Genomic DNA, 23283 nt, shown 5'->3' on the forward strand with positions numbered 1-23283 from the left:
CGATGGTCAGGCATTCATTTTCTGTGACCGAATAATTCTCTTCAGCCCTAGTAAGAATGCGACTGGCATAAGAAAACATGTACTCGTGGAAGCCAGACTTGTGTTGAGCAAGAAGAGCGCCAAGGCCGACTCTACTAGCGTCGGTGTGGGTTTCGGTAGGGGCATCTGGGTTATAGTGATGGATAATCAGTGGAGATATCAGCAAAAGACGTAGTTTCGAAAATGCGTCATTGCAAGCGGAAGACCACGCCAAACTTCCTTCACTGTCAGAAAGTAGCCGTGTTACAGGGGCTATTACGGATGCGAAATTACGGACGAATCGACGAAGGTATGAACATAATCCGATAAAACTCCGGAGTTCATTCAATGTCGATGGCTTAGAAAACTGGGCGACGGCACGGAGTTTCGCTGTGTCAGGTAAAACACTATCCTTGGTGACAACATGCCCTAAGAGTGTTAGCTTCCGGGCGGCAAAATGGCACTTTTTCAAATTTAGTTGGAGCACAGCATGTGTGAGGCATTCAAGGACACTAGCGAGGCGCAGTAGATGGGGGTCACGGTATTTTGAAAAAGCGACCACGTCGTCCAGATAGCACAGGCGCGTATGCCATTCGAAGCCTCGAAGTATGTTGTCCATCAGATGCTCTAAGGGGGTAGCGGCTTCGCAAAGACCAAACGGCATCACGTTAAACTCGTACAAGACGTCTGGAGTAACAAATGCAGTCTTGGCGCGGTCAGGTTCATCCATGGGTACTGGCCAGTATCCTGATCGAAGATCCAGCGAGGAAAAGAACTCTGCTTTTTGCAAACAGTCGAGAGCGTCGAAACTTATAGGGAGCGGATAAACATCTTTGAGCGTGATCTGGTTAAGGCGCCTCTAATCAAGACAGAATCGGATGCTTCCGTCCTTCTTTTTGACAAGTACCACTGGGGAGACCCACGGAATGTTGGACGGCTGTATGACGCCACGATTGAGCATATCGGACACTTGATCGTCAATAACTTGGCGGTCAGAGTGAGAAACTGTGTGGACGCTGACGCAATGATGCGTGGGCGCCGGTGTCTATACAATCAAAAATTGCAAATATTCGGCCAAAATGGGTTTGCTGGAAGTGGAAAGACGTCCAGAAGCAGACGATAAGTGTCAAGAGCTGGGTTCGTTGTACAACTGGAAGGTTCAAATCAATAGATGGAAGGAAGGCGTCCAGGAAAGATGTGATGGACGAAGGAGCGAGAGTAACACTGACGATCTGAAGGTTTGTAGCGCGATCGAGCAGTTGACAGGCGCAAACACAATCAATGTCCTCAAAACGGCCGATGAATTTGCCACTGAATAATCTGGCTGGCACTGAAAGGATATTCGTTGCGTAAATGATGGTTGCGGAAGTGTTTTTGACCATCTGAAAAGCAAAAGTTAGAAGAACGTTTTTTCGAGAAGTGAAGTCTTCAGACGGTGTGAACATGACGTTCGAAAAAGCAGCATGGTTGCAGGAGATCGGCATGATAACCAAAGACATAGGTAGGATATCCGTGTCTGTGGCGACGACAAAACAAGAAATGAAAGGCTTGTTAGAATCGTCGTCTGCGAGTGATGATAATTCCAGTCCGGCCCAGGCACAATAAACAACGGCAAGATGTGTGAAAAGGAAGTCCCAGCCTAATATCATGTCATGCGGACAGTATGAAAAACCGATAAATTCGACCACGTACAGAAGTCCCGGATGAGTAGCCAAGCCGTGCACGTCATAGAAGGGTTTACTTGATGCGCGTTAGCCGTACGCAGGGAGAGCGGGAAAGCGAAATCGTACCTTTCTTTAACTTACGACACATGGCTTCACTCACTACAGACACGGCAGCTCCAGCATCGATTAATGCTTGAACGGCAACACCTTCAATAAAAACAGTGATTTCGTTAGTGGGTAGAGTACGAGGCCTTGTAGAGTTCGATGGTGGCGCAGCTCTTGCCTCCGGAACTGCGATGGTCAGTTTTATGTTTAGGCAGGTGGTGCACGCCCAATTATCGGTGAAGGCTAACGTCGGCGTTGGGATGGCGATCGGTGCTGGTTGAAGGCGGAGCGGCTCGGTGGAGTGGTATCCGAAGTAGCATCGAGAGGCAGCGTCTGTGGTGGCTGTTTGTGGGCGTAGCCGTAGGTTTCATCGATTGTACCTGGATGAGAGACGCGGCGGCTGTCGAACAGTTCAACATGGCCAGGCAGACGAAAATAGTAGCAGATGGGTCTGTTATCCGGTGTGCGCCAAGTATTGTTGGGAATCGTTAAAGGATGGCGGGAAAGGAAAACATGTGAACTTCTGGTATGCGTCACACGTAGAAGATGTTCGTTTGGTGGGCAGAGTTGACGACGTTTGACGGTGCATGCGCCGGCCTTCGCGCGACGTCAGCGTAAATCAGGGGAGCGGACGCAGGGATTGGCTGGTACGTGGGCGGGAGTGCCTCGCAGACTTGCTCTTCAATGGCTTGGCGCAGCGATGAGGTCAGCCTAGAGTATTGATGGGAAGGAATGGCGAAAGAGACAACTGTCCAGACATTTCCTCTTGGATGAACTGTTGGATTTGTGGCGTCAATACCGTCTGCTCCAGTAAAATTGTACCAATGGTCAATGGTGACGTGGTCGTCATGTCGAAAGTACGACGTCGTGTTGAAATGCGCTATGTTCGCAACTCATCGTAGTTTTGGCAGTGCTGAATAACTTCCGCAACTGTTCGCGGGTTATTCGCCACCAGCATGTGGAAGGCATCATCTTCGATGCCCTTCATATTATGTCTGACTTTGGCTGTTTCAGACATGTCGGGATTGTAGCGACCGCAGAGGCCCACAACGTCCTCGATGTAGGACGTGAGACCCCCTCCAGACAGTTGGGCGCCATCTCGCTAGCGCTGTTCTGCACGGAGCTTATGCACTGTTGGTCGGCCAAACACGTCCGCGAAGGTGATCTTGAAAGTGGCCCAGTCGGTAAGCTCAGCTTCACTGCACATGACACAAAAGTGTTGGACTTTCACGCATCGGTAAAGAAATTAGGGCATGTGTATTCATGTTGCTGTTCTAGAAAGTATGTATGTATCTGTGCAAGGGGTGCGTGCTTTGTGACTTCAACAAAAGAGATATCACAGTCTACAAGCGGCCGCTGCCACGGTGGCAGATATGTTGCATGCGCTATCAAACTGTGTTCCAGAAGAGGCACACTTGTTTCCTCAGCCAAGCCTCTTACACGGAGCGCGTAGGGCTGCTTGAACGAAGGACGGTAGCCACTTATGAAGTCTATTGATGAAAAATACTTGGCCCGCCGCAGTCTGTCGAGGAAATCGTTGATGCTAGGCAGCAGATAGACGTCTTTTTTAGTTACGCTGTTAAGTTTTCTGTAGTCAACGCAGAAAAGCAGTGATCCATTTTGTTTCTTAACGAGCACGACCGGATCTGGCCAGGCACTCTCCGAAAGTTCGAAAATGTCGTCTTGCAGCATCTCTTCAACTTGAGCATTTATCAAGTTGGGAACCCCAGCACGTATGATGAAAATTGAAATCGCCAATCAGAATTTTATTTTCATAACGAGAAGTCGCTGCAGCTTCTAAACATCGAGTATCTATTACACCTTTAGTAAAGTATGCATTTACCACCAAAAAAGGCACGCAGCCTAGTAAAGATATTTCGAAGGCGAGAATTTTACTGTCAGGTGACATGAGCTTATACGCAATTTTAGCCTTGAGACCTATTCCAATATTAATAAAAATGTGGCTGTTACGTGTCTCCGTGATGATATGCATAGCGGTTGCTCTTCAATTTACTTAGCATGTTAATGTGTACGCCTATATGTTATGGTTTATTATGGTGTTTTGGGCTGCTATATTTATCTATTTACTGTTATGCCAAGTTGTATACTCTATGTCTTGTGGAATTTTTATGATTAGAAAACTGGACCCTATGTTTGGACCCCAAGTGCACTATGTTAGACATTTTTAAGGACTAAAAAGCAGCCGGCTGCCTATTTGTGCACCACCACCTTGCATTATGCCAAGATTAAAAGAAAAAATAGGCAACATGACTGACTTTAGAGTAAATAAACTATCATTGTGTAACGTGCACTGTGTTGGTTAAGGTATCTGTGATATTTTATTTTTAGTGCTCACCGAAAAATGATAATGAACGCATAACGAGCATGAGTTATAAGCGTAGTTCTTGTATCTTAGAACTGTTCTCAGTGAAATAGAGACAATTTGGGGTTGTAGCGACGGCAGAGTACCACAACGTCCTCGATGCAGGACGTGAAACCCTCTCCAGAGTGTTGGGTGCGATCTCGCAAGTGCTGTTTTGCGTGGAGCTTGCGCACTGTTGTTCGGCCAAACACGTCCACGAAGGTGATCTTGAAAGTGACACAGTCGCTAAGCTCAGCTTCAAGGTTGTTCAACCGAAGCTCCGCTACTTCTCCCAGGTAAAAATGGACGTGGCCATGCTTGTCGTTTTCGTCCCACCTATTATTGACGCTTACTTTCTCCTACGAAGAGAGCCAGTCCTTGACATCCTGCTCATCGGTGCCACTGAAGATGACTGGGTCTTGCTCTTTCGGGACATCGGGACAGCGGGCAGATGGGGATGTAGGAATGGTCTGCTGGGCAACGTCGGTGGACATCGTTGACGGCGAAGGTAGAGTTCGGTTGTAAAGTTCAAGTATTGGAAATGGATACAGCACTCTCCACCACTTACTAGTACACCTTTAGCAGTGAGCCGAAGACACTTTTTTGGTGGGGAAACGCAGAGGTAAAGCCGACCAGCTGTCAAGCGGAGCAAGCTTGGTTGGTTGGTTGGTTCCTCAACACCTTGGCGCAACCCACCTAGGGGCATAGGCCATGAATGGGACGGTGCCTTGCTTTTTAAATTAATTCACTTCTTATAAGAGAGGATTGGGTTAATTAGGTAATATAGGTAATATAAAAAAGGTGTTAAATTTCTAAGCAAAAAAACCTTGAAAAGACAACATTATAAACACACAAAAAAGAAAAATATATACATAAAACAACTGAAGTTACTTATTTTTAGCATTCAATTCTTTCAGATTGTCGTAACAAATTTGTAACAGTGGTGAAAACGCTCCTGTGGCTGAATTCAAATGCGACTGCGCAAAATGAAAGAAATACCGGGAGTGTCAAGTTTAAGCCCAACTTTCGTAGGGGTTCTTCTAGTAGATTTTTCTTTTGAGTTTTGAATTTTCGTCATGACAAAAAGAAGTGCTCCAAAGATTCTCTCTCATTACAACACTCAACAACACTCTTCCTTCTCTTCTTTCACTGGTGCTCCTGCCTGTGCCATATATCAATGCTGCAATATATATAATCAAACTAACGGACGAAGGTGAGAAAACCTTTTCTTCCAACGTTTCAACCAGAGTGCAGCCTTCCTCAAGGAATACCTGACGAAGCTGGACGACGGTTGATTCGTCGGAATAAAAAGTTAACGCACGTTCGTCTCCTATTTTTAACATTGAAAAACACTGGGTCAATTGAAACTTTCTGGATAATTGATGAGAATCAGTGCTGCGAAAACAACGTCAAAGACTCGAAATACCATGATATTGACTGACGAAGGCTAGACCAAGGCTGAAGCCTTAGAAGAAATAGTTTCCGCACGTCTGTCTGTTAATTTCTATTTAAAAAAACTCTGAATCCACTTTTATATATATATATATATATATATATATATATATATATATATATATATATATTATGCCTTGAAAAAGACAGGGTTTCTGTCGAAACGTTGGCACAATAAACAGTTGTTATGTGAAAGCGCATCTACTTTCATATATATATATATATATATATATATATATATATATATATATATATATATATATATATATATATATGTGTGTGTGTGTGTGTGTGTGTTTGTAGCCAGAAATCCGAAATCCGACAGTATTCTGCACCTCCTCTTCTTCCTCTACTTCCCTCTAGCTGCGACACACCCGAGCCCCAGCGCGTTTCTTTCTCTAGCACACCGTAGCCCGCAAACTTTCAGTTGTGTCATGCTGGCTGTATTGTCGTGGTCGGTCGAGATGACGTCTCAACATGGTTTGGTCGCGTGCATAAGTGCCTCTTGTGGGCGAAACTAGCTCCATCACAGTGCTCAGCTCTGGAAATGCTGCAACTTAGCTTGGGAAGTCTGAGCGTACAACGGCGCCTAAAATAGACTTGGCGGGCAAATCGTACAATGGCGGGCAAATATAAAGCGTACAATGGTGGGCTAATCTATCGAAGTTCTCGGCCACGTTTGTATTCGTTTTAGAAAGTTACCGAAGACGATTCTGGCGGACACCACTGGCTGTGCTATTGAAGTGGTAGGTCTCACTGAGGAGTGTCTTCCTGCACGTAAAGGCAAGGCGCAGGAGGCTTTTTACGTACAAACGAGGTGGTTGTCCGGATCATGAATGATCATAAGGCGCTGCTGTGATTGGAAGTGACGTACTGGCAAAGCGAAGGTCATATTTTGTGCTGGTGTGGCACTTGACATGACAGGTATGCTGTCACAGTGCCAGTGCACGACCGATGACGGTACACCGCAGGTTTTCAATAAATGGCGCATGATTTCAAGAGCAGGGTGTCATGCCATTTGGGTCTAAAGGCGTGCCGCATGAGAGATAGTTTGGCTGCGCTACCAGTCATATAGTTAAAATGACTTCTGACATACTCACCATCATGGCTTTGTTGCATTCTGCCACGGTGATGCATCGACGGGGGTGGCATAGACGTGGGCGCTAGGAGAAGCGCAAGCGGGCCATCGAACGAAACAGTTGGTTTTTGCTATTCAATTTAGCAGCATCAATCTTTCTTTGCCTCCACGCGACAGTCATGACCCGAACCATGAAATAACAATCCAGAACCTTCCAACCAACACTTCCTCTGAACTAGCCAACCGCTAACCCACCTATCATCAAGGTTCGACTACCAGATAAAACCACGACGCCCTGCTGATTTCTATCTACATCACATCGGTTCGCAGCAAAAAAGGTACGCCATCTCGAGTCAAGCTTTCTCCTACTCTGCGATGTGCCGTGCCTCCTCCTGTGTTGCAGGCGTACGGCTGACTGCGTGGTATCGTGATAGCCCAAGCGCAGCCAGGAACACCACCTCACCTGCTCTCTGATACACTGAAGCTTAGCTTCGAACGTCGGCCCGTCACTGCCATACCATATAAACAATTACCAACTCAAGTTGTCGGATTGGTGCATAGGACTGTCGCGCAAAAAGCATTTCGTTAACTGCGAGAAGCAGAAGACAAGAGAGTACAGCACCGATTTTACGTGCTCCTTCATTTTCATAAATTAGTTTTTGCGTGGCAGTCATCTGCTTTAGATTGCCCTCAAAACAAGCAGTTTTGTGACTTCACAGGTTTCGGTACTGTGGCATCAGTCAGCACGTGGGTGACTACACAGCCATGCACGACATGGTTTTCGACGCCGCACTTAGAACAATACTGTGTAGGTGACGTGCCATGAATGAGTGTCGCCCCACGCCAACTACTTTGACAACTTACCTTTTGTTACCGACGCCAGCGATCAGAGTACACTGCAGTGTATCTACACAGACAATTCCCTGGCAGAAATGGTAGAGAATGCAGTATTGTAAGTGCAAAGCCTTTTTAGCAAAATTCGGCGACTTTCAGCGCATCAATCTATCTATCTATCTATCTATCTATCTATCTATCCATCTATCTATCTATCTTCTCTCTATCTATCTATCTATCTATCTATCTATCTATATTTTCATCTATCTATCTATCTATCTGTCTAACTATCTATCTAGCTCTCCTGGGCGTTTTGAAAAGCCATCAATACCAAACTTGGTATGGGATAACATGACTGTATAAAGAACTTATGTGACTTTTCGCCACACGAAAATCCTGACATGTATGTCATGAATGGTAATCATTACATCGCTTGATCCTGCAGCTCTTGCGGTGGTTTCGCTTACATGGTATGCTGCAAAACTGGTATGATATGGCGTGATTGCATGTTGAACACAAGCGAAAGACCCTCACAATAAAATTATGACATGCATGTCATGCGACAACATGACGACATGCCACGCTAATGATACACTCGCGGCCGTTTCACTAGTGTCACGTATACCAAATTTGGTATTACAAAACGTAAATGGATGACGAGAAGGTGATACTAGTGCAAACATAATAAACATGAGATGCGTGTCATGTAACAGCATGACTACATGCTACGCTCTTGATGCGCTCGTGGCCGTATCGCTAGCTTAACATGTACCAAACTTGGTATTAAGTGACGCGAACACACAACATAGGTAAATGCACATCCAAACATGGTCATTACGACATGCGTGTCATGCAACCCCTTGTCTACATGCCACAGTGATGATACGCTCGCGGCTGTTTCACTAGCTTCACAGATGCCACATTTGGTATTACGTGACCCCAATGGAATACGGAGGTATGTGACTGGTGCAAACATGATAATCATGAGTTGCGTGTTATGTGAGAACATGACTAAATGCCACAGTCAGGGTGCCAAAACACTTCTAAATGACGTGGTGCGCGTGCTCACCGGCGTTCATTTCGTCGCGTCACGCTGGTGTTGCCACGCCAGGCGCAGGTCCCGCATATACTCGCAGGCGTGCGCCGTGCTGCGTTGATTTGACGCATGCGCGTTTCAGCGCGTCCGGCGTCCATCCGTCCCGAAAATGAGAGAAACGCAGTATTGTCTGGGTAACGAATCTACTTATCTATCTATCTATCTATCTATCTATCTATCTATCTATCTATCTATCTATCTATCTATTTATCTATCTATCTATCTATCTATCTATCAAATCACGTACGTCTGGGTGCTCTTACGATCAACCCCTTAACTTAGGGTAAACTTAAATTAGTTTAGAGGGTAAGAGGGTTTGGTGAATACGGCTCACTAATCCTGACATGAATAATGTCACAATGCTATCCCGTACGCCATCAAAGCCTTCTCCTCACACCTCTTTTGTTAACGCATGAGCGTAAAGAAAAAGCTGACATTGGCAACGTTGACCCTACAAAAGCAAATAATAAATGTTTGTGCCCCAGCAGAGGAAGCGAAGCCAAGCATTATGCGTGGAAGTCAGGTATTCTACCACAGACCCATGCAAGGTCTCCGGAATACTTTTAAAAAATATGCTATTGTTTGTGAAACGCCAATTTTTGTTCCTGTCTTGACTATTGAATTTTGCGCGTATGTTTAGCGTCCCTTCGTAAGGTTTCGCTTAATATAAAATTGCAACAGAGTCATCTTCTGTCCGCATGCTTTGCACAGCTTTATTTCCAAGTTACATGGGATCCGCTATTTTGTTGTGGGCTGTAGCAGGTAGCAAAATGTATGTCACGAAAGGATCTTCATCTGGTATTGCAGTGTGCCATTACTGTAAAAGAAATCGAGTAGTTCTTAGAAAATAGAGAATTTTGTAAAGAATACTCTGAAAATACAGAAAAAAATGACTGCATTTGAAGCTGCTTGAACATAAATATGGGGCGAAGGTTTCGGAGGTGATTATTGTGCTTAAAGTTGGCATAGTTCTGAGACTAATTGTGGTTGTGATACTTATATACATTTTTTATTCAAAGAGATAGCGCTGAGACCATTGCGATATAGCGGTGATTCTTCCTCAAAGCTGATATGAGGTTCCGAGTTCGGGGTAACGTTTTGACTTCATAATCACAGCTTCATTAGCTATCATCTCAGGGGTAGAACTATCTTGTCGGTATCGCCGCCTTGCATCCGCTTCAAGTTGTCTCCACTGAGCGTCAGCTTGGCGTTTTTCCCGCTTAGCCTTTGCTTCCTTAGCCCTACTGTGTGGTGTAAAACTTTGTAGTTGCCGTCACCGCTTTGCATCCTCTTCCTTCTTTTTTGTCTCCGCGGTAGCTTCCCGTCGATGGCGACGCTGATACTCAGCACGTCGCGCTTTCCTGCTTTCGTCTTTGTCCATATGAGAGAAGAAAATGTGTGTTATGGAGCGTGGTTATATATATAGCATTGACAGCCACGCCATCACATTTTAGATTAACCACAGCACCCTCTGTTGCTTATAGGTTGACGGTTACATGCAAAACAGTTACCACCGACGCCCTCTGTTGCTTATAAGTTGAAGGTTACATAGTGTTACGGACAGACAGGAGACGGCGGACATCGTGAGGTCTTAAGGAGCTTCGCTCCTAAAAAAAGGCAGAATATCTACGGAGTGAATGATGGAAAGTGGGGCGAAGCATCTGTCCGTCCATGCGTCCGTCTGTGTGACCGTCCGTGCGTCCATTTGCCCGTCCTTGCGTGCGTCGTTTCGTGCGTCCGCACGTCCATCTGTGCGTCCGTGCCTGCGTTTGTCCATGCATCCACCCTGCGTCCGTTCATGCGTCCATGCGTCGGTGCAGTCATCCGTGAGTCCGTCCATGCATCTGTCTGTGTGTCCGTTTGTCCATTTATTCAACACTCCAAGTACCACCATCTCGCATGTTCTCATAATATATGCCGCATATTCACCGCGATCCAGCGGACATTCCAAGGACTAAACGAGAAATGGCACACGCACACTTCGTTACGGCTTGCGCTTCGTGTCTACTTCCCACCTTTAACCACTTCGAGTTCATGCTATATACTAGTTCAATGTATTCATGGCACTGCGGCCCGACGCTCGCTAATCCTCTCTAAAACCAAGGAAGTTATGCCCCACGAGTATAACGTTTCAACCCTTCCTTGTCAGACAGTGGTCAATGTACATGCCAATGACTGCTAACTGGGAATGAGGGACAGAAAAATTCGGCTTTTAGTAAACGCGCACGCTGCGAATTTTTTATTGTTCACCAAAGCATAGAAGAAATCTCTCACCGGCCCCACCTTTGAGGTCAAAATCTAAGACTGGTTACACACTACGACTACTACCACGGCTACGAAGGACGAAAAGGTGCCGCTATAAGAAGCTTCGCCCCTAAAATAAAAGTTGGCCCCGCGCTGCTCGGCCTCCTGGAAGCTTCGCAGCGCTTGCGGAGCGCTAGGATTAAACGCAAACGCACCCACTCACACAGCAGCGTACTATGCGGGCGCCGTCGGCAGTCATCAACTGTGGGGCTATCTTTAAGCCCGCGCTCAGCACACTAGCCAGTATATTTCTAGGCACTGTAATACTGGGCCCTTCATGATTCGCTCACAGACGTTTTCTTAGGTCCACATATACAAAATTTGGCGTTAGGTGACATAAATAAAGGACGAAATATATGACTGGTGTAAACATGATAGTCCTAGCACGTGTCATGTATGAATAGGAGAACATACTACGTTCATAGCGTGTTCGCGGCCGTTTCGGTAGCTCCACATATACTAAATTTGGTATCACATGACGTAAATAGATGATGAAGGGAAACGACACATCCAAACATGATAATCATGTCACAGAAGTCATGTACAGAATCATTTAACTCCACCTCGTAACAATGTGCTGATTTTAAAGTGGCGTATCAACATTTCGTGCTTCACATACCATCGATTTCCACTGTACGCGAGATCTGCATATTTTTTTTGATGTGCCCTAGCTGGAACTTTATTCAATATAAATATATATACTCAAAGCATTCCAGACTTGAATTCGTAAAACGTTTTTGACTCAATCTTTTTTTTTCTTTTTAGGGGACTCTGTCTACTTTGATCTCCGTTTGAGAAATTCTTCTGTTTCCAGAATACCTCATAAAGCCTGTCGAAATTACTTTCAACGTGTGATTGGAAACCAACGCCCTATGGTCGTGTACAGGCCTGACTGCCAGTGGCTATATTTAGGCAAGGGAAGTAAAAAAGTATAACTTTTTACCGGGGTGTTATATTTATTTGAAAAGAAACTTCATATTAACAATGCTGACATTCATTTTATCTATAGTTTCAACTACTCTAACAAAGATCTGTACGTTTTTCAATGACTTTCTGCTATGAAAACTGCAATATCGCCACTGTGGGACATTATTAAAGTGAAATTGAACAGACACTGAACTTACTTGGCAATTTAGTCACTATAACTACAGTCACTATAAGTCCGCCCAAATAAGAAAATGTTCATAGGATGACTGTTGGTGCGTTGACGATAATAACTTAGGCTTTGGCTAAATAACGAATATATTGTTCACACAGAGCATGCTTATTTTGTTCATTTTTGTCAAGATTGGATTTACTCATGTCGATCATCCTTTCATCATAGTGTTTATCAAAAGATATACGGGCAACAACTATAATATAGGATATCAAAACAACACAAAGTAAGGCATAATACACTACCACAGGCCTATCAATACAGTTTGTGATTACGTTGTTTAGGAGATGATCGCCAGAACACGCAACAGTGCGCTCTGTTGTTTTATTTATTTTGAAGTGTACCTAACAGCCTCGGATCCTACCTCGCAGCCACAAAGGAAACATAACCACGCAAGTTGTGGTATACGTGTTCATTAAATTCAGAGCGACTGTCTCTTTGCTACATTTAGTGATGGCGCCTGCTAACGTCAATATTTATGTGGTTGTGAATTACTGTCTCATTCACGGTATGCCTTTTTACTTCGGTTATAACTGTAGGAAGTCCCATATTACAGAGCTACTTCTGTTCATGGTTCTGTGAGCTCTCCCCGGTAACCATCACCAAGGTCGCATTCCGCTTCAGCTGAGCTGGAAACCTTTATTCAGCCACAAAGAGGATTCCAACTAAATTAGTCTCCGTCTATTTACAGAATCTCTATACGAACACTGCGTGCGCACGCAAGCGCCCGTGTGTGTGTGTGTTTCGCATATTTTCTATGCTTTCCAGGCTCGGGTGGCTTTTCTGAATAGTGTGAAACGGAATGTCAACCACTCGGTTTTCCAGTCCAGCTAACGTGCATCTACAAGAAAATTGTCTTTTATTGCGTCCAGATTAGTTGCAGTGTAAATTTCGGATGCTAGAATAGATTCACAGCAGTTCTTGGCGTAGACCAGACATTAGGCAGCGGTGTCCTTCAGTTTCCCTGCACACGCCCCTAGTAGCCAAGTGCCTGGTGGTAAGCACGTGACATTTGCCTCCCTCCGAAAGAAGCATCGTCCCGATGCGTAGCCCTGACGTGGACCTGCCAGGACCTGGATTGGCTCGGTAGTTCACTCGGCCGCCAGGATACAGGTGCTGTTGTCGGTGTATAGTCGCCGATCACTTCCGTAAACACGGAGCCGGCGCCAGCACCACGCAGGGCGTCGAGCAAAGCCTGGTGCGGGACTGAACCAAACGCGTTGTGAAAGTCCAACAGCGCCGCACACAGGTCGGGGCCTCCCGATCAGGCGATGTCGAGCCTGCGTTGTAGATTAGATTTAAGTTCGAACGCGCCGTCGTGCGAAAGGAAGCCCTTCTGGCACTTCAACGATACGGCGTGTTCGATCATCCAGGCCTGGAGCCGGGCTGCAGGGCACTTGGCATAGAACTTCGATGCCGTGCAGCCGAGGGCTATGGGCCGCCAGTTTAAAGGGACTTGCGGATTTCCCCTCTTGAAGATGAGGATGGTCCGCGTCGTCCTCCAGGAGTCCGGCGTTCGGGGGTGGTGAAGGCAGGCGTTGAACAACGCTGTCAAGAACCGTGGCTTCGGGTCGACCATTCGCCAGTGATGATAGGTTAAACGGTCTGCGACCCGTGTTCTCAGACTTGCGTAAACGCACGTACACCTCGTCCGTCGAAAAGTTCGACGTGTCGACGCCCGCCGGAGCCGGATCGCATCCGAGTAGCAGGGTAGAGTCGGCTTGGCGAGCCGACCACGTGCGTCCCCAGTGATCTTGAAGGTCCTGCAACGGGATGGCACACGTCTGTGGCAGTCCCTTTAAGATAAGTCGGACTGCGCGGCGACGGTTGCGGCGGTACAGCCGCTGAACGTCGACCGCGTTGGAAGGGTCGGGCTCGCGGCGCTGGCGACCAGGACGCACCAGTAGGAGACGCATCGCCGCGACAGCCAAGGCGACGACCCGCATCCTAACTGCCTCACCTTGAGCCCACTACACATCAGAGGGTGGGTCTCGCAACAAGAAGCGGAGCAGGCGTGCCTCGTACTCGAGGAGGCGCGTGTGGTCCGGTGGCATCTGCAGCGTCGCGGAGTCTGACTCGGGCTGCTCCGGTACTTCGTCGGGATCGTCAGGAACCGCCGCGGCCTCGTCCACGGACGCGGGCGGCGACGCGAACTACTCGACCACCAAGAAGGAGTGTCTCGCCGTCGTGTGGGCAGTCATCAAATTTCGTCCGTATTTGTACGGCCGCTCCTTCAAGGTTGTCAGCGATCATCACTCTTTGTGCTGGCTCACCAACCTCCAAGATCCATCTGGTCGTTTGGCGCGCTGGAGCCTAAGACTTCAAGAGTTTGACATGATCGTTGTCTATAAATCTGGGAAGAGGCACACCGACGCCGACTGTCTCTCATGGTCGCCAGTGGAAACTGTCACTCCTGATGACGAAAACATCGAAGCGGCTTTCTTGGAAGTTGTCAACACAGCCACTATTGCACGAAAGCAGCGCAGTGACCCTGAGTTGTTACCACTCATTGAATATTTAGAAGGACGACGTAAAGACGTGCCGCGGTTATTTGCTGGAGGACTGCCACCTTTTTTCTTGCGAAATGATGTTCTCTATAAGAAGAACTTCTCACCAACAGGTAACCCGCACTTCCTCGTCGTGCCTGCCTCTCTTCGAAAAGAAATTATGGAAGCGTGCCGTGAAAAAGCAACTTCTGGTCATCTATGCTACACCCGAACATTGTGCCGACTACGATGCAAGTACTACTGGCCGAAGTTACCTGCTGCTGTTAACCATCACGTGCAAACTTGCACCGACTGCCAAAGACGCAAAGCGCCTCCCAGCAAGCCAGCTGGTCTTTTACATCTAGTCGAAGCACCAGAAAAGCCGTTCACCTAGACTGGAATGGATTTTCTGGGTCCCTTTCCAACTTCCACTACAGGGAACAGATGCATTATTGTGGTCACTGATTACCTGTCCATTTATGCGGAGACTACAGCTATGCAGCGCGGCACAGCAGCAGAAGCCGCTCAATTCGTCATCGAAAACATCGTCCTTCGGCATGGCGCTCCGACAACAGTGATCACTGACAGAGGACCTGCCTTCACCGCAGAGCTTTGGAGTCGGTTCGCAGACTCAGCAGTACAGCTCACCGGAGAACAACTGCATACCTTTCGCAGACAAACGGACGGACGGAGCGCCTCAATAGGACCCTCACAGACGTGATCAGCATGTACGTTGACACGGAACATAAAAACTGGGATCAGATATTGCCGTACGTGACCTTTGCTTATAACACCGCTCGACAAGAAACCACTGGAATGACACCGTTCAGTCTGATCTATGGCCGCGAAGTCACGACAACATTGGAAGCCATGTTGCCGTATGAGTTTGACAACATCCATGTAGACGCCGAGGAATTCACTCAGCGGGCCGAAGAAGCCAGACAGCTCGCGCGCGTGCGTATTTGTCATGAGCAGCATCAAGATGCACAACGCTACGACACCCGACACAAGTTTATCAGCTACTCACCAGGCGACAAAGGGTGGGTCTAGATTCCGATACGTCGACGTGGCCTGTCTGAGAAGCTGCTAAGACGGTACTTGGGTCCATACAGTGTCACGCGACGCTTGAACGACGTGAACTACGAAGTTGTTCCCGACACTGATTGCAGTTCTAAGGGCCAATAGCATTTAACCAAAGTCGTGCGTATGAAACCGTATTTATCGAGTTAATGAGCTCCCAGTTACCGTTTTCGTACGACCACTTCATACGCCTGGCAGAGCACCTAAGCTGCGCATCGGGACGATGCTTCTTTCGGAGGGAGGCAAATGTCACGCGCTTGCTCAAGAAAGACGATGACAGTTGCGCATGTGCCACGAAGGACAACGAAATGGACGAAGAGGAAGAACTCAAAAGATCGACCTCCTTCTGGTGTCTCAATCTCTGCGGCAAGACCTCTGTTTTGACGTGGTGACAATATATATATATATATATATATGTATATATATGTATATATATATATATATATATATATATATATATATATATATATATATATATATATATATATATATATATATATATATATATATATATTGAAAAAGGGTTTATTGACGACTGTTGCGACGGTGGTCCTACAAAGAAACACGATCGTGCAAGAGCAACGGTCAAGCAGATGCCGGCGATGATCAGCACGAGCCGAGCGAGCGAAGCCCAGCACCCAGTACCCAAGCGGTGGCGATGTTGCTTGCCAACGACGCTCTTTCTTCTTCACAATTTGCCCCCGCCGAAAAAGAGCCATCCTGGCGACCTAAGAGTCTGGAGGCAGAGGGCTATAATATGGCTTAAGGCGGGCGACGTGGACGATGTCACGTCCACGCCGGCGCATGTCGTCAGATGGGGAAAGTGGCTCGATGAGAAAATTCACCGGCAAGGTTTGCTCTAAAACGCGGTATGGGCCCTCGTACTTTGAAACGAGTTTTGAGGAAATGCCGGGGGTTTGGTAAGGAACAGCCAGCCATACAAGTGATCCCGGGTAATAGCTGGGGCTTTGTGAAGAGTCGACGTTGTTTTCTTTCTGGCGCTGTTGTTCTCGAGACGTAAAGGTGCGTGCGAGTTCACGGCACTCTTCCGCATTTCGGGCAGCTTCGGACACAGATGGGCATTCGGATGCGTCAGGACGGTATGGAAGGAGAGTATCGATGGTGTGGGATGGTTCGTGTCCATAAAGAAGAAAGAAAGGTGAAAATCCAGTGGTAGACTGTGCCGCGGTGTTATATGCGAACGTAATGAATGGAAGAATGCGATCTCAGTTAGTATGACCGGATGTCACATACATGGCGAGCATATCGCCAAGGGTGCGATTAAATCTTTCCGTGAGCCCGTTAGTCTGCGGGTGGTATGCCGTGGTCTTGCGATGAACAACATGGCATTCAGAAAGCAGAGACGTGACGACTTCTGATAGGAAGGCTCGACCTCGATCGCTTAGTAGTTCTCGAGGTGCACCATGTCGTAATATGAAGCGATGAAGGATGAAGGATGCTACGTCCCGCGCAGTGGCACTTGGAAGGGCGGCGGTCTCAGCGTAGCGTGTTAAATGGTCCACAGCGACTATAATCCACCGATTTTCATGTGATGTTGTCGGTAGAGGGCCATAGAGATCAATTCCGATCCGATCGAAAGGTTTGGCAGGGCACGGAAGCGGTTGAAGCGCACCGGACGAGTGGGAAGGCGGTGATTTGCGACGTTGACAGTCAGGACAGCCCATAACGAATTTTCGAACGAAATTATACATTCCGCGCCAGTAGAAGCGATGGCGAATGCGTTCGTAAGTTTTGAAAACTCCGGCATGACCACATTGGGGATCGTCGTGAAAGGAGGCGCAGATTTGTGATCGCAAGCTGCGCGGGACAACCAAGAGCCACTTACGACCTTCGGGGGCGTAGTTGCGTAGGTGTAGTAGCTGATCACGAATGGCGAAATGAGCAGCTTGACGTCGGAGAGATCGTGGTACCGCAGTCGTTGACGATCCAGAAAGACAGTTAAAAAGAGAAGCGATCCACGGGTCCTTGTGTTGTTCACTGGTAAAGGAGTCGAGGTCGAGAGATGCGATGGAGATACCAGTGGTTCCGCAGGCTGAGTCGGGAGGTAAAGGCGAACGCGACAGGGCGTCGGCGTCAGAATGCTTGCGTCCGCTGTGATAGATGACACGAATGTCGTACTCCTAGATTTGCAGTGCCCACCGAGCTAGGCGGCCAGAAGGGTCTTTCAATGTGGCGAGCCAACAAAGTGCATGGTGGTCCGTTACCAGGTCGAATGGGCGACCGTACAAATAAGGGCGGAACTTGCGAAGCGCCCACACTAGCGCCAAGCACTCTTTTTCAGTGACGCTGTAATTGGCCTCAGCTTTAGTAAGTGTGCGACTCGCATAAGCGACGACGTATTCGGAGTAGCCCGGCTTGCGTTGGGCGAGGACGGCGCCTAGACCAACCCCACTAGCGTCTGTGTGAACTTCCGTTGCAGCTGTTGGGTCGAAATGCCGAAGAATTGGAGGAGATGTTAGCAGACTACGGAGCGTGGCAAACGCGACGTCGCAGTCAGAAGACCAGGATGAAAGGTCTGCATCGCCGCGTAGGAGGTTGGTCAGTGGTGACATGATCGATGCAAAATTTCGCACGAAGCGCCGGAAGTACGAACATAGTCCGACAAAACTGCGTAATTCTTTCAGTGTAGTAGGTTTTGGGTACTCAGCGACTGCTCGCAGTTTTGCAGGGTCGGGTCGAACACCATGCTTGGAGACGATGTGCCCTAAGATGGACAGCTCTCGCGCGGCGAAGCGGCACTCTTTAAGGTTCAGTTGGAGCCCAGCGTTGGTTAAACACGTCAGAACCAGTTGGAGCCGAAGCAGATGCTTAGGAAAATCGGGAGAGAAAACGACAATGTTGTCGACATAGCATAGACACACAGACCACTTCAGTCCACGCAGTGTGTTGTCCATGAGCCGTTCAAACGTGGCAGGAGCATTACAAAGACCAAATGGCATTACGTTAAATTCGTACAGGCCATCTGGTGTAATGAACGCAGTTTTCTGGCGATCCGCTTCTGCCATAGGAACCTGCCAGTATCCAGATCGTTAGTCTAAGGAGGAGAAGAATTCGGCTCCTTGTAGGCTGTCAAGGGCGTCGTCTATGCGCGGTAATGGATAGACGTCTTTCCGCGTCACCTTGTTTAATCGCCGGTAGTCGACGCAAAATCGAATCGATCCATCTTTTTTTCGAACTAGAACGACAGGAGATGCCTAAGGACTGTGCGATGGTCGAATAACGCGACGGCGTAGCATCTCTTCGACCTGGTCGTTGATGACGTGACGTTCTGCAGCAGAGACACGGTACGGTCTTTGACGCAATGGCTGGTGCGAACTGGTGTCAATGTAGTGGTGCACTGCGGAAGTCCGACCCAATTGCGGCTGAGAAACGTCGAATGAATTCGCGAAGTGCTGGAGGAGATTAAGAAGCTCGGCGCGTTCATGGGCACCTAAGGTGTCGGCGATGGAACTCGAGAAGGTGTCACTCGATGAGCACTCCAGTGGGGAAAGGGCATGAAGTTCGGTCGAGGCGCTACTGCACGATTCGTCGGGAATGTTAAGGAATAAAGAGGAATCGAGGTACTCCACTCGACCGACACATTCGCCGGCAAGTAGCGTAAGCGGTGCAGAAAGTTGGTTGTGGACGAAAATATTGCTTCGGCCCGCAGTGACGTCGAGTGTAGTGAAAGGCAAGGAAACGGATTTGCGGCTCATGAAAATGTCGGAAAGTGTAAACATTACTGTAGCATCGTTATAGTCAACTTAGCAAACCGGGACAACGGCAAGAGAGGCTGGCGGAATTTCAGTGTCCTCACGCACGACAAGTTTTGGCGACCACTCAAGGGTTTCGTGCAAAGGTTCGTCACACAGGTGCGAAAATTGAACTTCAGCGCGTGCGCACTCGATGATAGCATGATGATTTGACAGAAAGTCCCACCCGAGGATAACGTCATGCGAGCACACCGAAAGGACGATGAACTCGACAACGTACATAGAGCCTCGGATGAATATGCGGGCCGTACAGGTGCCAAGAGGTCGGACTTGTTGTGCGCTAGCTGTACGAAGGGATAGTCCAGAGAGCGGCGTTGTCACTTTGCGTAGGGAGCGGCAGAGCAGGGCGGCTATAACAGAAACGGCAGCACCTGTGTCGACGAGGGCAAAGGTAGAAACACCATCGACAGATATAGCGACGACGTTAGCTGGTGAAGTGCGAGGACTTGAGCAATTTCGACGACGGCGCAGTTCTTGCCTCTGGAACTGCGGCGTTCAGTTTTCCCGGTTGGAGGAAGCGGATCTAGGACGCATTGGGGACAGTGATCGCCTGCGAGGAGATGGGGAGTGGGGAGAGTGAGTTTGAGGCTGGTGTGACCGAGACTCAGGAAAGTTAGTGTATTCATACTGCGGTGAGGGATAGGGAGCAGGTATGTGCATGGGCTGTGGGTCATACGGTAACGGCCGAGTAGCGTCGTGGAGTGGTTGGAAGCGACGGCGACAATATCGTGCCACGTGTCCTGGAGTACCGCAGGTGTAGCAGATCGGTCGATTGTCAGGAGTGCGCCAGGAATTGCTGACTCGTGGTGCGGCCCAAGGTGTCGAAAACGGGGCGGAGTGGGTAGCGACTGAAGACATGGGTGGCAAATGCTGCTGGCGGGGTCTGCTACGTACCACCTGGGCATACGTAAGAGGCGCGGCCACGGGCTGCATAGCCGGCGCATGGGCAACAGGCATGGCCACAGGCTGCTGGTGGGCAGCGACGGGAACAGCCTGAGCTACCTCTTCGGCAATAACGTCGCGGAGTGGTGAGGGCAGACGAGAGGATGGCGGCTGCTGCGTGAAGGGAATCAACGACAGTTGCCGAGCTACTTCTTCACGCACAAAGTCTTTAATCTCTTGCAGGGTTGGTGAGTGGTCGGGAACAGAAGTGAGACTGGAGAGCAAGTCGGCGTGTGAGGAAAATGGCCGAGTCAGGGCACGCTGCTTGGTCAACTCGTCGAAACTTTGACACAAAGTGACAAGTTTCGCAACGGTGGCAGGATTACAGGCCAGGAGCAGCTGATATGAACCGTCATTTATCCCTTTGAGGATGTGTTGAATCTTCTCCGACTCGGGCATGGTGGTGTTCACACGGTTGCAAAGACCAATAATGTCTTCGATGTAGCTGGTGAAAGATTCTGTTGGCTTTTGTGCGCGAGTCCGCAAGCGTTGTTCGGCTCTGAACTTGCGGACTGCGGGTCGGCCAAAAACGTCAGGAAACAAGGTTTTAAAGATGGACCACGTCGTGATGTCGTTTTTGTGGTTGTTATACCACATTTCGGCCACGTCAGTGAGGTAAAAGATGACGTAAGTCAATTTGTCCGCGTCATCCCACTTGTTGTTTGCGCTCACCAGTTCATAGTTAGCGAACCAGTCTTCCACGTCGGTCTCATCAGCTCCGCTAAAGACCTTGGGCTCTCGCAAACGAAGAACGCCGGGGTTGCTGGGGGATGGAGTGGAAGAGCCAGGTTGCGCGTTGTAAGTAGCCATGATGGGAGGTAGCGTTCGGTTGCGCAGCTCCAGGTTCAGGCGACGGAGAATGGCAGCACCCAGGTTCAGGCGACGGGGAATGTCAGCACCTTCCACCAATTGAAAAGGGTTTATTGACGACTGTTGCGACGGTGGTCCTACGAAGAAACACGATCGTGCAAGAGCAACGGTCAAGCAGATGCCGGCGATGATCAGCACGAGCCGAGCGAGCGAAGCCCAGCACCCAGTACCCAAGCCGTGGCGATGTTGCTTGCCAACGACGCTCTTTCTTCTTCACAATATATATATATATATATATATATATATATATGACTCTATAAAGAATGGGAGACGTGGCCTGGCTCATACTCCATGTTTATTCCACTCTCCCTTCTTCCTCCTAGGCTTCCACTAACCATCGCTACCTCCTTACGTTACAGGATTCCCCAAAGTCCCGTCAGACAACCAAAACGAAAACTGAACATCAACGGCTTAGAATTAAACACTGTCAAAAAGGCAAGATCATTCCATATTCCAGGAAAATATCGTAAGCACACAATAGCTTCACAGGAGAGTGCAGCAGTCCGGTAAGTGCTGGAGTTCTGCTGGAAGAGGCTAACTGTTGTGTTCTGGAAAACTCAAGTACACCTTGAGCGTGGAAGCTGGTGATGGCACTGCGTGTAATATTGCGAGGAATGAACGTGGTGTGAAGGATTTGGAGCAACTGCAGCATAATTTGAGTAGGTGGCAGCGTGTTTTTTGTCTTTATTGGTACACATGCGACGCCAACCGTTTGCGTATATGTTAACCAAGGCGTTTGCGGTGATTTCCGCGTCCTTTCGGAATACAGTGTGTTGGTTTGCGCCTTTTTCGTCGGTGTATGTCGTGTTGCCTGAGTATAGATCTCTGCTAGAGAAACCTTACTTGACAACCTTAAAAAAATGTATGGAATTCCATACTTTTTCGTCTTGAGTGAGACACCTTGAATATGTTGTCGCTTTGGTTGACTCGTTTGTAAACGTCTTCCTTTAAGCCACGTGTGTTCTTCCGACATCTGTACTTGTCCGTGTCAAACACAGGGCGCTTAACCTGGTCAATTTCATTGTGCTGGACTTGCTGATGCTGCGAAAAGTGTTGAGGTGGCAGCACTTTTGGAATAGGAGAATGCTTTTTCTGGCAACTTGACGTAGTGTCCAGTTGGTAGCTGTTGCAACGGTTTTGAGGCAGTGATGTTAGTAGGACAGATTTGGCTGGAGAAACATCAGAAGTGCCTGTGACATCGTTTATTGCGTAGGCTTCTGGCACCTGGCAACCTGTCAGAGTTGCTTCCGAGCCTCCTGTGTTTGCGATTTCAGACGGCTGTGCTCTCCATGGCGACACCACAACAAGCGTGGTTATGTCATATTCCAGTTTGTAATGCTTGTATTTCTGTTCAACGAACAATGCGAGCCCTTCTAGCGCATGAAACTGAATTGTAGGTCCCGGGCTTGACTGAGTATGCTTCGAGCTTCTCTGCTCTATTCCGACCATAGTGAACATGTCAGACGTGAGGTGGGTGTTGTGAGCCAAGTGACGGAAAGACAGGAGGTGGTAGAAATGCGCTAGACGGAGAGTACAGTGCACAACGTGGCTTCTTATCGTGAATGCTACGGCCAGTAATGACGTAAAGTTTGGTTTTGAATCGGCCAGTCTAGAAACGCAATGCGGGGGAGAGCACACTCTTACTGCAAACAGATCTGGCTGGCTTACAGTGAGAGGGTGTTTTAATTGGTCTTGTTTGAAAGGCCACTTCATTCTTCTTGTCCTAATGCGTGAGCAGTGCTTCCGACTGTGGCGACCGAGTGCGATTGTTTCCAGATGGTAGGCAATAAAAAATCCTTCACTCTTGTCGTGAGAACGGGCGTTCATCTCCTCTTTGATTTTTTGCTACGACTCAACGCTCTTGAATATGTGTGTCAAGTAAAACGCGAAGGCCTCATGGGAGATGTGGTCAGTGAAGTTGGTGATCATATTCCGTTCCTCCAAAATGCAGCGGTGGCGTGGAGCTCGAAGTGTTTGAACCAGTTTTCTACGGGTCCGTCGTCCACTGATTCAGTGTACTTGTTTAACAAGGTGTTTCCAACGCTTTGCTACGACGGCACGGT

At 48.2% G+C, this 23283-nt stretch overlaps 1 protein-coding gene and 1 long non-coding RNA gene across 4 annotated transcripts in view; one reads left to right on the forward strand and one right to left on the reverse strand.

Annotated features, from left to right (window-relative positions):
- Positions 1 to 11855, forward strand: part of LOC119185068 (uncharacterized) — a 70784-nt gene extending 58929 nt beyond the window's left edge. For all 3 annotated transcript variants that reach the window (XR_012886235.1, XM_075874078.1, XM_075874079.1), the window contains one exon: positions 11679 to 11855. Coding sequence is in view for 1 of the 3 variants with exons in the window: in XM_075874079.1 (XP_075730194.1) it covers positions 11679 to 11848 (170 nt within the window). In the remaining 2 variants the exon portion in view is untranslated. The remainder of the gene's footprint in view (positions 1 to 11678) is intronic.
- LOC142772011 (uncharacterized) overlaps positions 9298 to 23283 on the reverse strand; it is a 39712-nt gene continuing 25726 nt past the window's right edge. Inside the window, exon 2 of the long non-coding RNA XR_012886236.1 lies at positions 9298 to 9426. This is a non-coding gene — a long non-coding RNA (uncharacterized LOC142772011). The remainder of the gene's footprint in view (positions 9427 to 23283) is intronic.

This window comes from Rhipicephalus microplus, chromosome 9 (assembly GCF_043290135.1).
Source record: "Rhipicephalus microplus isolate Deutch F79 chromosome 9, USDA_Rmic, whole genome shotgun sequence".
NCBI lineage: Eukaryota > Metazoa > Arthropoda > Arachnida > Ixodida > Ixodidae > Rhipicephalus > Rhipicephalus microplus.